General features: G+C 31.3%; 1 protein-coding gene across 3 annotated transcripts in view; it reads left to right on the top strand.

Moving 5' to 3' along the window:
• Nucleotides 1-14,815, top strand: part of LOC139502362 (KICSTOR complex protein SZT2-like) — a 106,283-nt gene that overhangs the window by 10,124 nt on the left and 81,344 nt on the right. For all 3 annotated transcript variants that reach the window (XM_071291826.1, XM_071291831.1, XM_071291832.1), the window contains exons 9-20: nucleotides 1,661-1,803; nucleotides 2,552-2,709; nucleotides 3,106-3,202; nucleotides 3,695-3,820; nucleotides 5,634-5,789; nucleotides 6,530-6,595; nucleotides 6,863-7,066; nucleotides 7,781-8,098; nucleotides 8,818-9,042; nucleotides 9,709-9,787; nucleotides 10,807-10,883; nucleotides 11,944-12,106. In XM_071291826.1, the coding sequence (XP_071147927.1) occupies nucleotides 1,661-1,803; nucleotides 2,552-2,709; nucleotides 3,106-3,202; nucleotides 3,695-3,820; nucleotides 5,634-5,789; nucleotides 6,530-6,595; nucleotides 6,863-7,066; nucleotides 7,781-8,098; nucleotides 8,818-9,042; nucleotides 9,709-9,787; nucleotides 10,807-10,883; nucleotides 11,944-12,106 (1,812 nt within the window). The remainder of the gene's footprint in view (nucleotides 1-1,660; nucleotides 1,804-2,551; nucleotides 2,710-3,105; nucleotides 3,203-3,694; nucleotides 3,821-5,633; nucleotides 5,790-6,529; nucleotides 6,596-6,862; nucleotides 7,067-7,780; nucleotides 8,099-8,817; nucleotides 9,043-9,708; nucleotides 9,788-10,806; nucleotides 10,884-11,943; nucleotides 12,107-14,815) is intronic.

Genomic DNA, 14,815 nt, shown 5'->3' on the forward strand with positions numbered 1-14,815 from the left:
ATGACAAGTTAACGACCCTACGCTAATCATCAGTCACAACAGGTGTCATAATTAGTGGTTGTATGTAATCAGATTACCTAATGGGTTGTAACAGCCCTCAAAATTAGTTTGTATACACAATTCAATTTCAATTTTAATCAATTTATCATACAAGCACAATTTGCAACATTTGCCGTAGTTCCACAACAAAATCATAATTAATTGAAAAATGAGAAGTGTAATGAACTCTCAAGAAAACATCGTTTATCTTGAAATCCGTTTAATTTTTGAAACCATACCTTGTGTGTCTGTTAATTTTTAAATCAACGCCATTTTTTATTCACTTCTACTGTGTTACTGTATAACCCTCCGCTGGTAAGAGCACCTCTGAATACAAAGAAAGATAACTCAAATTTTATCCATTTTCTCATCGATACTGATAAGACCATAAGTAAGACTAAATCAAAATCTGTCGTCATCCTTCTAACTTTAGGACATGTAGTTTTAGGTCTTTTGAGTCAAGGTTCATAGATAAGAAGGTCTTTGGAGGGGGAAAAAGGGGGGGGGGGTCTCTACTTTGAATTCTTTTATTTTTAATGCCATTTTTCTCTATTTAGTTATTTTGTCAATTTTATAATTTAATAGTACAAGAATCATGCAAATAAAAGAAATCAAGGCCTACAAGCTCATCATTAGTATACCAAAAGAAAAAAGAAGAGAACTTAGACTATTTTAGGAGTAAAAAACAATGCACACAGAAAAGTCGCTAAAATTGTAACCCTTAAAAATCTGGTCGCACGCTAAATCCCCCATGGAGATTTTCAAAAGTTGGCAGGTCTGGTATTTTTGTAACGAGATCTTCAAATTTTAAGTTAGATTCTGTATTTGCTAATGAACAATCAGAACAGCGTTAAAAAACTACGAGAATAAAGGAGAGGAAACAAAAGAAGGGAAAATCATGAAAATAAACATAAAAATCTCTCATTTATATTAGTGAATTTCATTTGTGCAGGACCAGTAGATTTGGAGCCAGACCAGTAGATTTTCAGTCCACTGGTCTGGCTGGCCAGTGCACAACATAGCTTAAATTCGACCCCTGGTCATTGATGATTTTTTTGTGTCCATTTTTTCACTGTAATTTGTCATTTTAATTTTTAAGATTTTTCTTTAAATGACTTTAAAGGGATGCAGGACATTAATAAATGAAAAGCCTATCAATTAAAAAAGGAACAGACTTCAGTGGTTGTTGTTTGTTGCTGTATATAATATTTATTTTCTGTTCATTGTTTTGTACATTAGTTTTCTTGTTTGAACTGTTTTACATTTTTCATTTGGGGTCTTCTATAACTAATTATGCAGCATGGGTTTTGCCAATTGTTAAAGGCTGTACAGTGACCTACAGTTGTCAACAATTAACAAGTCTATAGACAATGTATTGGGCTGACCTAGGACAGACACATGAACCTCTGTGGGGTTTATTTGTTTTTCTGGATAACTTTACTATTTAATGCTAAATAAAATCACACAATTGTAAGAAGTTTAATTCAAGAGCCCTGTATTCAGAGTAATAGAAGAACAACATCATAGAATATCATGATTGTAATATATGTTAATGAAACGTTGTAGATTCCTGTAAAATTGTTGAGGTTTAAACAAAGACTACTGGTATTCTTTATTTCAGACTAAAGATACTAGCCAGCAGCCTAATGTTTATCATAAAGCCTTGTTACAATGGAGTTTCCAAAGAGGATTAGAGGGTTTCAGATATGATTTGGCCCATGGACTACAGCAGACCCCAGTACATCCTACAGCCTTGATTAACAAGTAAACCAACTGCTTTGGTCCTATTTTAGCGCATTCATAATTTATTGCAAAACGAATGCTTATTATAGTGTAACACATAATTCTGATTATACTAATTTAGTTTACGTCTAAAGAGCATATCCAATACTGGGATTGTTGGAAAAGTATTGGCTAAAAAGGCCTGTTCGATAAATAAATGTATTCCGTAATTTATAATTTCTGTTGGTTCTGCTGGTAGTTTTGTAAAATGTATCATATGAAAGTAGTTTTAGTTTTGAAAAAAAGTGCCTCTTTCTACATGTAAGTTTTCAGTTCACTGAAGGAATATTTAATTGTATACAAGATTGAAAATATTTCAGGTCAATTCCATTTGTGGAATTAATTTTTTTAATCACTTAAGTTCTACATATACTACATATATATTAATATCTTCAAATTGTCTCATCCTAGTAGATATTTTCTTTCAACTGATCAGGTCTAGGTATTGTTGAATATTTGCTATTTCTAATACACAAAATTGCTTAGATAATTCTCAGTTAAATATAAAATAGATACAACTAAAGAGGACTATGCCATTTGATCAGGTTTATTTCAAAATTTGACTTGAATTGACAAGTTTCAAGAAAACATGGGGTGAGTGCAGTGTTTTTAATAAAGTTCCCAAATTACTGGCACATAATTCAGTTCCTATGAAATATATTAAAATAAGACATTTGTGAACAGCATTGTCCTCACATTCTCATATACTTATACTTTCATAATTTTGTAGGATCCTTGCCCATCCAATCAAAGTAGGTCCAAGCAGTGTGGTGAACCCAATTATTAGGAAGAAACACAAGGACATGAAACTGAACACTACATTAAATAGTGTGTTATCTGTGCGACTACGAGAAGGCTACACTATCAAAGATGTCTCAATTACTAAAGGTATTACTTTTTTAGTTGACAAATGTATGTTTTTTTTTGGTAATATATTCATGACTATTTGGTAGAAATAATTCATGGATGTCAGTTCAAGCACAATCACAAGATGAGGATACTTCAGAGGATTTTTTTTTAATCCAGTACATATGTTGTTTTTGTAACTGGATTTAAGTATGTATAAGACGTGTATGGTATGTATTTTAAATGACACAGCAACCTAGCAATCCTAAACAACCTAAAGGTATCTTATGTTTTTATTAGTAAAATGTCTGTAGTTGAAAAATTTTGATGAATAGTTTGAAGGTCATATGCAACACATTTTATGACTATTTTGAAGGTCATATGCAACTTTTTTCAAATCTTATTTAGCTTTAATGTAACATGTATTTTTTGTTGTAGGAGGTAAACAGATTGAAGTGAGATTAGTGTTACCATGGAGAGAGTATGCTAAAATAGAATATTATGCAACAGCCTCATGGCCATTAGATCCTTCTAAGTAAGTCAAGCCTTTTAGGGTTTAAATAGGAGATAGTTAAAGAGTTCCATTATTCATTATATTATACCCTCTAAGCATGTCTCTTCATTCCCCAAAGACTTTCTCAAAACCTACAACACAGAATCACTACATATTTGATCTGAAGCTTAACAGTGATCAGTTGTAATTGTTTGGTGAAATTTGTATATCCATCCAATACCTACTGCAGTGTACTTACTACCTGTTGGCTGATACTTCCAATTTTAAAATACTTTGAATTATGTGTTGGAATGTAGGAATATGCTTACCATGATAATTCCTTCATTGGCTTTTAACCTGGTTTGTCCCTACATCCCTAAATTAGTTTCCTTTCTCTAACTTCAGTATACCACAACCAAATGTTATGAAACTTATACACAATACTTAATACATGTACCACCAAACACAGATCAAGTCAGAATTTGGGTTGTTTCACTTTCATGTAAAACTTGTTTAAACAAATTTTAATTACAGGAGACAAACTCAGGTAGAGATTATGATAGAAGGGAGTTACGATTTCCTACATGACATCACATGTTCTACACGAAGAGGGGTATTGAGAACTACAAATGTTAAAAACTTCTGGATGGCATTGCAAAGGTGAGTCATGTGTTTGAACATTACTAAGATTGAAATTTTGACAATATGCTCAACTTAAGGTGGTACCTAACACTACAGGGAGATAACTCTGTAAAGTCAGCTAAACGTTTTAATTATGTTGTCTTGTAAAAGGAATATTAAGCTTCTCAATGATCAAAATTGGTGTTTGTCAAACTGTTATATAACCAGTGTAATTTTTCTGACAAAACGGTTGGTTCAAAATTTTTGAAATTTTTATATTTTTGTTAAAGGATTTACTTTAACAAAATTTAAAGAAAATTAAACGAGCCAAATTAATTTTAGTGAAAGTGTTGGGTACCACCTAAAGAACCAATGTTATAACAAATAGTCTTTTGTATATTTATATAAATTTTCCTTTCAATATTTAAAATTATAACTGACTCTTTAATCAAACAAATCCGTTTATTTTTTACATTTTTTCATGCAGGTTAAAGTTTATTACTTATTTAAAAATCTTCTTCTCTATAACTACCCAATACTTCCAAACTTTCACCGAATCTTCCTTATGGTATCTTGATTGTAAATTATATATCCTAGGTTTTGATCTATAAACTAACATGGCCACCATGGCAAAAATTTTAACATAGGGGACAAAAACATTTTTATGCCCCACCTACGATAGTAGAGGGGCATTATGTTTTCTGGTCTGTGCGTCCGTCCGTCTGTCCGTCCGTTCGTTCGTCCGTCTGTCCCGCTTCAGGTTAAAGTTTTTGGTCAAGGTAGTTTTTGATGAAGTTGAAGTCCAATTGACTTCAAACTTGGTACACATGTTCCCTATGATATGATCTTTCTAATTTTAATGCCAAATTAGAGATTTTACCCGAATTTCACGGTCCACTGAACATAGAAAATGATAGTGCGAGTGGGGCATTCGTGTACTGAGGACACATTCTTGTTGGCTTATATCTTAAAACTACAGCAGTAAGAGCAAAAGTGAAACTCAAGCGATATATTGGTCATGATTTATATCTGTTATGAAATTTTCAGACAAGTTCCACAACCCATGGTTAGGTTACTGTTGGAAATAGTTTATTTTTATTTAAGTTTACCATTTTTGGTTATTTTCTTTAATATAATAGATAGAGAGAAAGTATAAATGGCAATAAATGTTCAGCTAAGTATGATCTACAAGTAAGTCAACATGATCTAAATAGTCAATTGACCCCTCAAGGAGTTATTGCCCTTTAAAAGTTTTTTTTAACATTTTTTGTGAATGTCTCATTACTTTTTAAAAAATCTTCACCTCTGAAACTACTTGGCCAAAATACTTAAAAACTTGAATATCTAGTTTATAGATAGTATTAGGGGATTTGATTCATTTGAAAAACATGGTGGCAGATTCTAAATATAGAACATAGGGGTCAAATGTAGTTTTTTTGCTTTCATCTGAAAAACTGAGGCAGTATTAAAGAGCAAACCTGACCTAGGTGAAAGTGTTAAACATGTTTAGATCTACCTGTCAATCAATCATCAGACCAATATGACAACTTGTTGTTGTGTTGTTGTCCAGAAATAGTTATTGTTTAGAAAAAATTTGGAACAGTTTTGGGTTATGTATTAATCTGTAATATTATAATAGAAAGAGAGAAAGTGTAAATGACAAAATTGTTCAGCAAAGTAAGATCTACAAAGAAATCAAATGCCTGAAACTTAAATTGCAGGTGAGGGATATCAGACTCTCATCAGCCTCTTGTTAATTTACTTTGTAAAATAGCTGTGAAATGTTTTATCCAATCTATGATGATATAATGATGATTGTTATAATATTCAATATACACCTATTAATTTACAGTTTATGTCAAGCTGATCAGCTATTGGTACATCTACAGTCCTTTGGTTCCAGTCCAGTTCATTATAAATTAATCAGCAGCATTGCTAATGGAATTCCAGTTTTCTTCCTGCCACCAAGTTCCTACAATCCAGAACTGAACAGTCAACACAATACCAAGTATGTCATTTATATACCTTTTGTCATAATGTATGTAAATATAAATGACTTGGTTAATCATATGCACAAAAGTAAGTTAGGAGTTGGTTATACCAAAACTGTATTTTGTAGATACCATCTCACAAATATTCTTATTCATTTACCAACTTGCTGTTTATTTTCAGATCTCAGTCCTCTCAGTTAACATAAAAATAAGGAGATGTGGTACGATTGATTTCAAATGAGACAATTATACCAAAGTTCAAATAAAGTATATGTAAGCAATTATACGCAACTGCACGGCCTTCAACAATGAGAAAACCCATACCTATAAAAACTATAAAAGACCTTGACATGAAAAATATGAAACAATCCAGTTGAAAAACAAATATGACAGACATGAACCAACGACAACCTCTGAACTACAGGCTCTTGACTAGTTACAGGCACATAAATCATGTGGTGGGTTAAACATTACTTGATGTTTATCTGCTGCAGAGATGTTTTTAGTTTTCAATATAGTCTACAATTCCCTTTGTTGTCTTGTAAACTTGTGTTATTCAGTCTTATTGATGTTTACCTCAATTTATTTAAATATCAAGGAATAATATCATGAAGTTTACAGTTACAGAATCAGCACTGATTGGGAAAAGAAATTAATGCTAATCTAAGTATGTGGAGGATTTACATTATAAGTGACCTATACATAATATTAATTATCATAGAAAGCATTAATTGAAATGATTCTCTTTATTTTATAGGGATACAGCTTTGAATCAGTTTGCTTCATTCTGGAACCCTGTTGTTAATTTAGATATAAAGATTTGGTATGTTTTATTAAGCCTACCTTTAGCTGGAGCACTCTGGAATTATTTTTTGATGTGGATATCCTCAGCTTGAAGGTCTAGTTAACAAACTCATTTTGATATTAGTAGTTAATACATGCAAGAATTATTAAGTAATATAGAGTTAAAGTTAATCCTTTTACATACTTTGTTTCCAAAAATATAGTTAAACCACATATGTTCCATCTTTAAAAAAATCAGTGAATAGTTTTATCAAGCAATATACTGTGGACAATAAATTCATTCCAGGCAAAAATGGATGCACAGTCATAGAATAGAGATGGTATTAGAGCATGATGTTCCTCTACCTAAATGTCTACAGATACCCCATACTACAGGCAGATTTAACATTGTACAGTGTAGACAGGCATTCGCTACACTGACAACTCTACTGAGAGAGTGGTCTTCATTCATACTGATAGAGGGATTGTCCTATGTTAAATTACTGGGAAAGTTAGTATTATATCTGTCACTGTGTCTTTTAATATTGTTTCTGCTCAATATGTGTTTCAAATGATTAAGTTAACTCTACAAAGCATGAATCCCACCTCTGCTGACTATATGCTAGATAATTTTTATACCAAATTGAAAGGAATTGATAAAAGCAGGAAAGAACACCTATAACTGTATTTTTTCTGCAATTACAAAGTCTCTATGACATTATGTTACAAACTAACTGCAGTGGAGACAGTCAAAAACATAGCTCCTATTATTAAAAGAAAGATATTTATTTCATTTATTGTTTAATTAAAAAAGAGTAATTAAAAATGACAGAAACAGATAGAATTGAAAATGTTAAATACATTTTTTTATTTGAAATACAAATTTAATCTCTTAAAGAAAAATATTGAGTTAAAATTTTAATTCCAAATGATAGTATTTAGTTTTTATAAAACTATAAAAATAAATCTGAAGCCAAACACAAAAAAGTGCAAAAGAGGTAAATTTGAAAATGAACTGCTTCCCTTTATATTTATCTCTATCTATATTAGTTGAAATTAACTCCCTTTAGTGTGAAATGATATGTGATGAGGAAATTTGAGAAAGTTCTAGGGATGAAATGCATGTAAATATATGATTAATTTTATCATGGCTTCCATTTTCTAAGTGATTGATAAATTAAAATAATGCAATTGAAAAATTCATTAATTTGAATATTTTACCCAGGGATCCAGAGAAGCCAACATCCTTCCTGTTAATGAGATCAATATCAAAACCACCTTGTATTGTACTGAGGTGTGCTTTTCTGGCTGGAACATCAGGACGAAATAGATACAAAACACTTGGTGAATTGAAAGAGAAACTGAAAAATCTAAAGTTCCCTCACAGAGCCCCACAGAAAGTGGACAGCAACAAGAGACCTCGTGCTGGACAAAGTGATGCCAAGCCTGCAGTGATAGAACATCGACCGCCCTTACAGTTAGAGAGATCAGAAAAGAATTGTTGTATTTTACTGACAAAGCCTGTTGAACAAATTCTGATCAGGTAACTGTAACTCAAAATCTGTAAATTATACTCTATTTATTTTAATATGTCAACAAAATCTTAATCTTTAACTTTCCTCTTTGACTTTTAGTTGCCTATAGTTGACCTAATTATACAATTTAAACAAGGCAGATGAAAGAGTGAACAAAATCGCCATATAGAATGGGGTTAGAAAACTAAGGAAACAAGATGCATATACTGTCATAATTTAGCTAGCATCATTCTACTTTAAAAAATATTTTGAGGTCAACATTTAAAAGAAACAAAAAATCACTGTGGTTCATGCATTAAAGGGGATCGATAGACCTTTAATAGGAATCGCCACACAACTTAAATAAAGAGAGGGATAACTCCATTGAACATAAAGTTACATTTATTCTTGATAGGAACCATACTAAGGCATACCAGTATAGTCATGTGCGATGAAAGAAAAAATCATATTACATTTGAGGTCAACACTTATAATAGAGTTACAGATATTAAAGGTAGACTGAAATCTGTGCAGATATTGGTTTCTGAACTCAATGGTCTACCAAAATAAGAAACCAGACTTATTAAGTTATACTATATGGCAATTGCCTCCTAAAAAGATATTGTAGTCTGTGTGTCTTAGTGTGTAAATTTGCTCTCTTATGTTCTTTAATATATTCTTGCAACAAATTTTACATTTCCTTTTGTGAAGTAGTATTATTACCAATTAATTTACCTTAACATTTTAGTTATGAAAGAAAGCCATCAGATATGACAGAATTAGAAGATCCCTCCAAGTACATTAAGAGTCATTCCATGACAGACCAACAGATTGTCACGAAAGCTACCAGAGCTAATGCATTCAATACACTGTCTCGGTATTTACATCACCAGAGATGGATCTGGTCAGTGAAGCGTGGAAAGGTTGACATCAGTATGCAGGCCATAGGAAAAATATTGTCAACTCTATCCAAGTAAGTGTAACACAAAAACTACTTTTTTTCTTCTTGAAAACGATTCTTACACTTATCAGACAGAGATGAAATACAATCTGATATTTGAGAAAGATCTTTTTGGCATATTTGATTTTCAATATACCGTCTTACTTTATATCTATGATTTATTTAGAATGTCAATAACCTATTGGTATAGATACTGTATATATGTAAACATGTACACCTATCAACACTGGGGATGGTTCTCTCTTGGCCCATTGTCTTCCTCCACCAATAAAAACTGACTGCTAGGATATAACCAGTAGCACTGAAAATGTCATTTAACACCAAAAATCAATCGATCAATCATAATTCATAAGGTAGAAAAAGCAGTCTATATAAATGCAAACTTATACTATGAAGAAGCCTCTCCACATGTTATGCAAACCTGATATGATCATAACTTATAAAATGTAACAAAAAAAGCGCCTGGATCTGTTTGAAATGGTTAAATCTGCAGAAACATTTGTAGGATTTTCAATAGACACACTTAATAATGAAGAAATATTGTGGCTAATGCTTTATTAACTAATAGTTTAAGGTAATTCATTTAGCCATTAATCAGCTGAGGTAAAACTGAACATTACTTGATTGAAATTATTCTGTATGCTATATCATTGACAAGAATAACTTTGCTCTTTTTAGAATCCGACTTCAAGAAGGTTTCCATTTTGCCTCCAGTAATTCAGGCATTGTAAATATGGTTTTAGAGGTGAACATGAAGGTCAGTTTTTTTTTTGCAGAAATTAATTATGTCATTCAATAAAGCATAGACAATCTGTGTCATGTTTGATGTATTACTGATATTTATAAAAAAAAATGGTATATGAGGAATTGAAACAGTGTTTTAGTAATTTTACACACCAGATTTATTCCATGTCAAATTTTGAAAGTAGAAAGTTAAATCATGATTTTTTCTGAAAGCAATAAACTTGAATTTAAGTTGTATTCTACTAGCAAGAAATACTATTAAAGAAAACTCATATCTACTTTGAGAGTTGAATTGTGGATGAGGGGAGGGGAAGTACTGATCTCACCTTACTTTTTTTACTGAGTATTAACTATTATTATAATGTATTAGTTGACATCATTGGTCTTTTTACTTCCAATACAAATCCTTTTGGTCTATCTGTTGAATATGTAGACTAAAATGAAAGAGCTATTTGAGTATTCTTGTACTTATATTTTAAGGGAAGTAATTTAGTGTTTATCATGGGAGATAATTACAAATAGAATAAAATTTTAAACCTGAATATTTTTATTTTTTTTATGTAATCTGTAATAAACAACAAAGGACAAAAATATCAGACATTTTGGCTTCCATTCTTTCTAAATCAATGATGAGTTTTCAAGGGATTTTATAAAATATATAAAGGTGAAGAAGAAGAAATAAGAATAGAAAAGGCACAAAATCAAGAAGTGTTATAGATCTATTATTTTAATAATCACATTAGTAGAATCGTCAAGTAAATTATTTTAGACTCTTCATACATAGTCAGTATTGATACTCAAAATTTATAAATTTTATCAAGCAAAAAAACTACAAGAATGTCATGTATAATTTATTTAGATTTTATAACAGTTAAGAGAAAATTATTTTAAGACAATTCATAAGTTTTTTGGATTTTAAAATTTTCATGTTTAGATAACGAAAGATCACCTGCATCCATTTAAAACCCTTTTTCTATAGATTTAAAATAAAGAGACTATGATTTATTTAGATTTGAGATATATATTTTGCAGGAGGATCAAAATGAAGATGGTATATGTGTTGTCCAGTATATTATGTTCCCACCCCATGTTAAAACTACTTTGGACAGGTAAGAATTGATATCATTTAAGAATTGAATGCTGCTTTTTGTAAATTTATTGGGGTGTAAAAGCGTTGACCGAAGTACATTTTGTATGAAGCGCGGAATGTGCGCACGGTCAACGCTTTTACAACCCTATAAAGTTACAAAAAGAAGCATTCAATACTTATAATTACATTTTTTTTATCTAGAATCATGAAAACACGATTTTTATCAAGTTTTCATTTAATTTACCTGTGCACTTTATTGTGGGACCTCGTGTCATCATGAATGATAAATGTTATTGTCTAATACAATTGTTTCAGGAATAGACGTGATGTGCAGTTAGCCAATCAGAATAACGTATTATAATGAAACATACATCTAATGTAATTATATCTTAATATTCTATTTTCCTTTATTTTGAGCTAGCTTTAAATTTTATTTGATTTTCAAATTTCATCCTAAATGAGTATAGTATGAATGCAGGTTTGATAGATGAACTATAATATAATTAAAAAGACTGAAAGAGAGAGAGAGAGAGTGTCAACCATATATGAGTTATGTTATCAGTGTCCGAAACTAAGATATGAAGAAAAAAATGCTGTTAAAATGGAAAGGACACCAGATTAACTAAATTTAACATACATTTTAGGAGGCCTTTGCCTTACTACTGTAATCATTGTGCACTCAAATTCAATCTGAATTGACTAGGGTTGTCAGTTTCCCAATCGAAGGTCAGTGGTTTCCTGCGGGCACTCTGGCTTCCTCCACCAATAAAAACTGGCCGCCACAAAATAACCCAAAACTGGCGCTTAAAAGTGGCGGTATAACACCAACAATCAATCAAACATACTCTTTGTTATTTAAAAAAATATGAATATATATGACAGCTTTAGAGATGAATGATCTACAATACATGACAGCTTTAGAGATGAATGATCTACAATTATTGAGTTTTGATGTGAAATCTAAGAGTAAGCCTTGATATTTTATAGTTAGGTAAGGTACAGAAGGAACAAGAAAATATTCGGGTCATTGAAGATTGTTACTAATAAAAGATTTTATATTACCAAGAATCTATTTATAGTTCAATATCAGAGGATATGGATGAGATGGAGACAACTGAGGCTGATGGAGAGTTACAGATTGTGACAGAATGTTGGATAGAACCACAGCATGGGATATCTGTACAGAATTCTCCTGAGAGGCAACACTGGGACAACAGAACATACAAAGAAATAGCTCAAACAGTAAGATTCTTTTAAGTGATACAATATGGAAATGGCTAGAATGAAAATTTCATATGGCATACATTACTGGTTATCTGTTCGTATCCAGAAAGAAAAAAAATCATTTTGAAGCTTTCTATCTTACAACTATTCTACTAGTAAAGCTATCATGAATATGAAAAGAAATATGAGAACAACACAAAGTATAGGTCAGCAGGTTGGTAGTTCCCTCACTCCTAGGTCAAATTACAGTAAATGGACGATGTTGCATATTTTATATACAGATTATGGAATAAAGCTTTTCCATGGGAAATGTTAACAGACAAAATATATAGGTCATTAATCTCTTTTATTTTTTGAAATACGACTGAATGAATAATTTTTATTAAGCATGCTTTGGATGGGTGAAAAAATTTCTTAGAATTGTTTTAGATCAATTTTCCTAAACATATTGGGTTTACGTACATTTGATATGAAATAAGCAAAGAATCACTGACTTCATTTTCAAGTTTTTATACATTTGTCATTTTGTTGTGGTCGGTTTCCCTATCCGTCCACACATGGTATCAAAGCTCTAAATGCCTTGAATATTTCTTATCATATGCCTGCTGTGGTGGATGATGCATTAAGGTTTACTCTTGTTGCCTTATGTCCCAAAATTGGTTTCCATTCTCTAACATTATTTTGCTCTCACCAAATGTTATGAATCTGACACACAATGCTACACTATCACTATTCTCACTTTATGTCTATTAATAAATGGGGGAAAATTGATGTATTTCCGGTTTCTGCATTCTACCTTAACTTTGCCATAACTTAATGTTCTCTAACTTTTGCACAATGCTTAATACCACCAAACATAGATCCAAAGCCAATTTGAAGTTATGTCCCTTTATTAATGGAAACATTTCTAAAATTGCTGTTTCTGCACTTCTAACTTTACATTTCCTCAACTAAATGTTATTGAACATATACACAATGCTTATAACCTGAAGATATACACAATGCTTATTACCTCCAATCACAAATCAAGTTTAAATTATGGTGACATCACTTTAATTTTTCTTGAATTATGTCCCTTTTAAATGAAAAAATTGTCAAAATTACTGTTTCTGAACTCTAATTGTACTTTGCTAGTACCAAATGTTATGAAACTGATGCTCAATGTTTGTTACCCCCAAACACACATCATGTTCTAATTAGGAGGGTGACTTTTCCACCGATCTCGAGTTACCCAATCTCCAATGACAACATACAGAAACAGACATTATTAAGTTTTTTTAAAAATAGGGCAGTAGGTTTGAATAAAAGTCTGGTATATTTACTAGCCAGGGCATCTGTGTCCCATGGACATGTCCAAAGAAAATAAAACATAATAGGTTTTAATTAGAACATTGGCTCTTGCATATTTACTAGCAAGGGCATCTGTGTCCCATAGACATGTTCTTCTTTTATTGTTCTCAATGCATAGCATGAGGGGGGACATGGAATTACCAGGTGTCCATCTGACCTTCGTTCATCCAGTCTTGTAAGTGCTCTCATGTGTACAATTCTTGCCAGAATTTTATCAAACTTATGTTATAGGTTTATATAAGCAATGTCTTTGGCCAAATCGAAAATCAGTGCAGATCAACTATTTTCAAAAGAGTTATGTCCCTTGGAAACATTAATTTTGATGGAATTGCACGTTTAGTGCTCTCATAAGCTCTATTATTGCCAGATTTTACTTAAACTTTATATCAACATGGTCGTGGACGAGATCAAAATTTAGTGCTGATCAATTATATTTATAAAAGAGATGTGACCCTTGGAAACATTACTTTTATGGAAATTGCACTTTTAGTGCTCTCATGTGTACAATTCTTGCCAGATTTTCATGAAATGTATATCAAAGGTTTATATCATCAATGTCTTTGCTGATCCGATTTTTAAAAGAGATATGCCCCTTAAAAATATTGATAATATTGGAAGTTGCAATGTATTTGCTCTCAAACCTTTGTTTCTTTCTAGATGATTATGGACAGATTTAAATAACAAAATAAAAAAGACTACTAAAAGTAATTGCCCTTGGATAGATAAAAGCAGAGGACTTTGGTACATTTTCAGTGATGAATAAAACAAAAATGAAGTTGGTGATCCTATAACAATTTTTAGTGAGTGCAAAATATTTTAAAAATCATACATTGCCCATTTACTGTACTTTGACTTAAGTGGTTTACTAAGTGTTAAAGCTTTGCTTTTAAACTCAGGTTTAAGGTTGCCTGACATCCAGTCAAACAGCAAATGTAGAAATATAGTTTCACTGTGTTGTTTTATGAGATTTGTTATATATTTAATACTTAACGTTATGACATACTGTAGGGCCTATGTTTACATCTGTAATTCCAAATGATGTACATATTCTTAATGCTTTTTTTGAAACTTGTGAATTAAATGCTTAAAAAATAAGCCCAATCACTTCACATATCAACACTACCATTAGACCCTCTAACTAGTCTATCAGGCATATATTGGCTGAAATACAAAAAAAAACCAACCTTGTATGATATTCTCTTTATATGTAGTATATAGCTTAATTCTGTCACAAGAAATTGAATATCTGAAAAGTTACATATATTCATTTATAATATAACCATATGCAGTCATGGGACAAAAGTGAGTTCTCACTCAAAAAATGTCCTATCATTTCAACTAAAATTGAAATTTTTCAAAAAAATATTACGAAGTAAC

Source organism: Mytilus edulis, chromosome 1, assembly GCF_963676685.1.
Source record: "Mytilus edulis chromosome 1, xbMytEdul2.2, whole genome shotgun sequence".
NCBI lineage: Eukaryota > Metazoa > Mollusca > Bivalvia > Mytilida > Mytilidae > Mytilus > Mytilus edulis.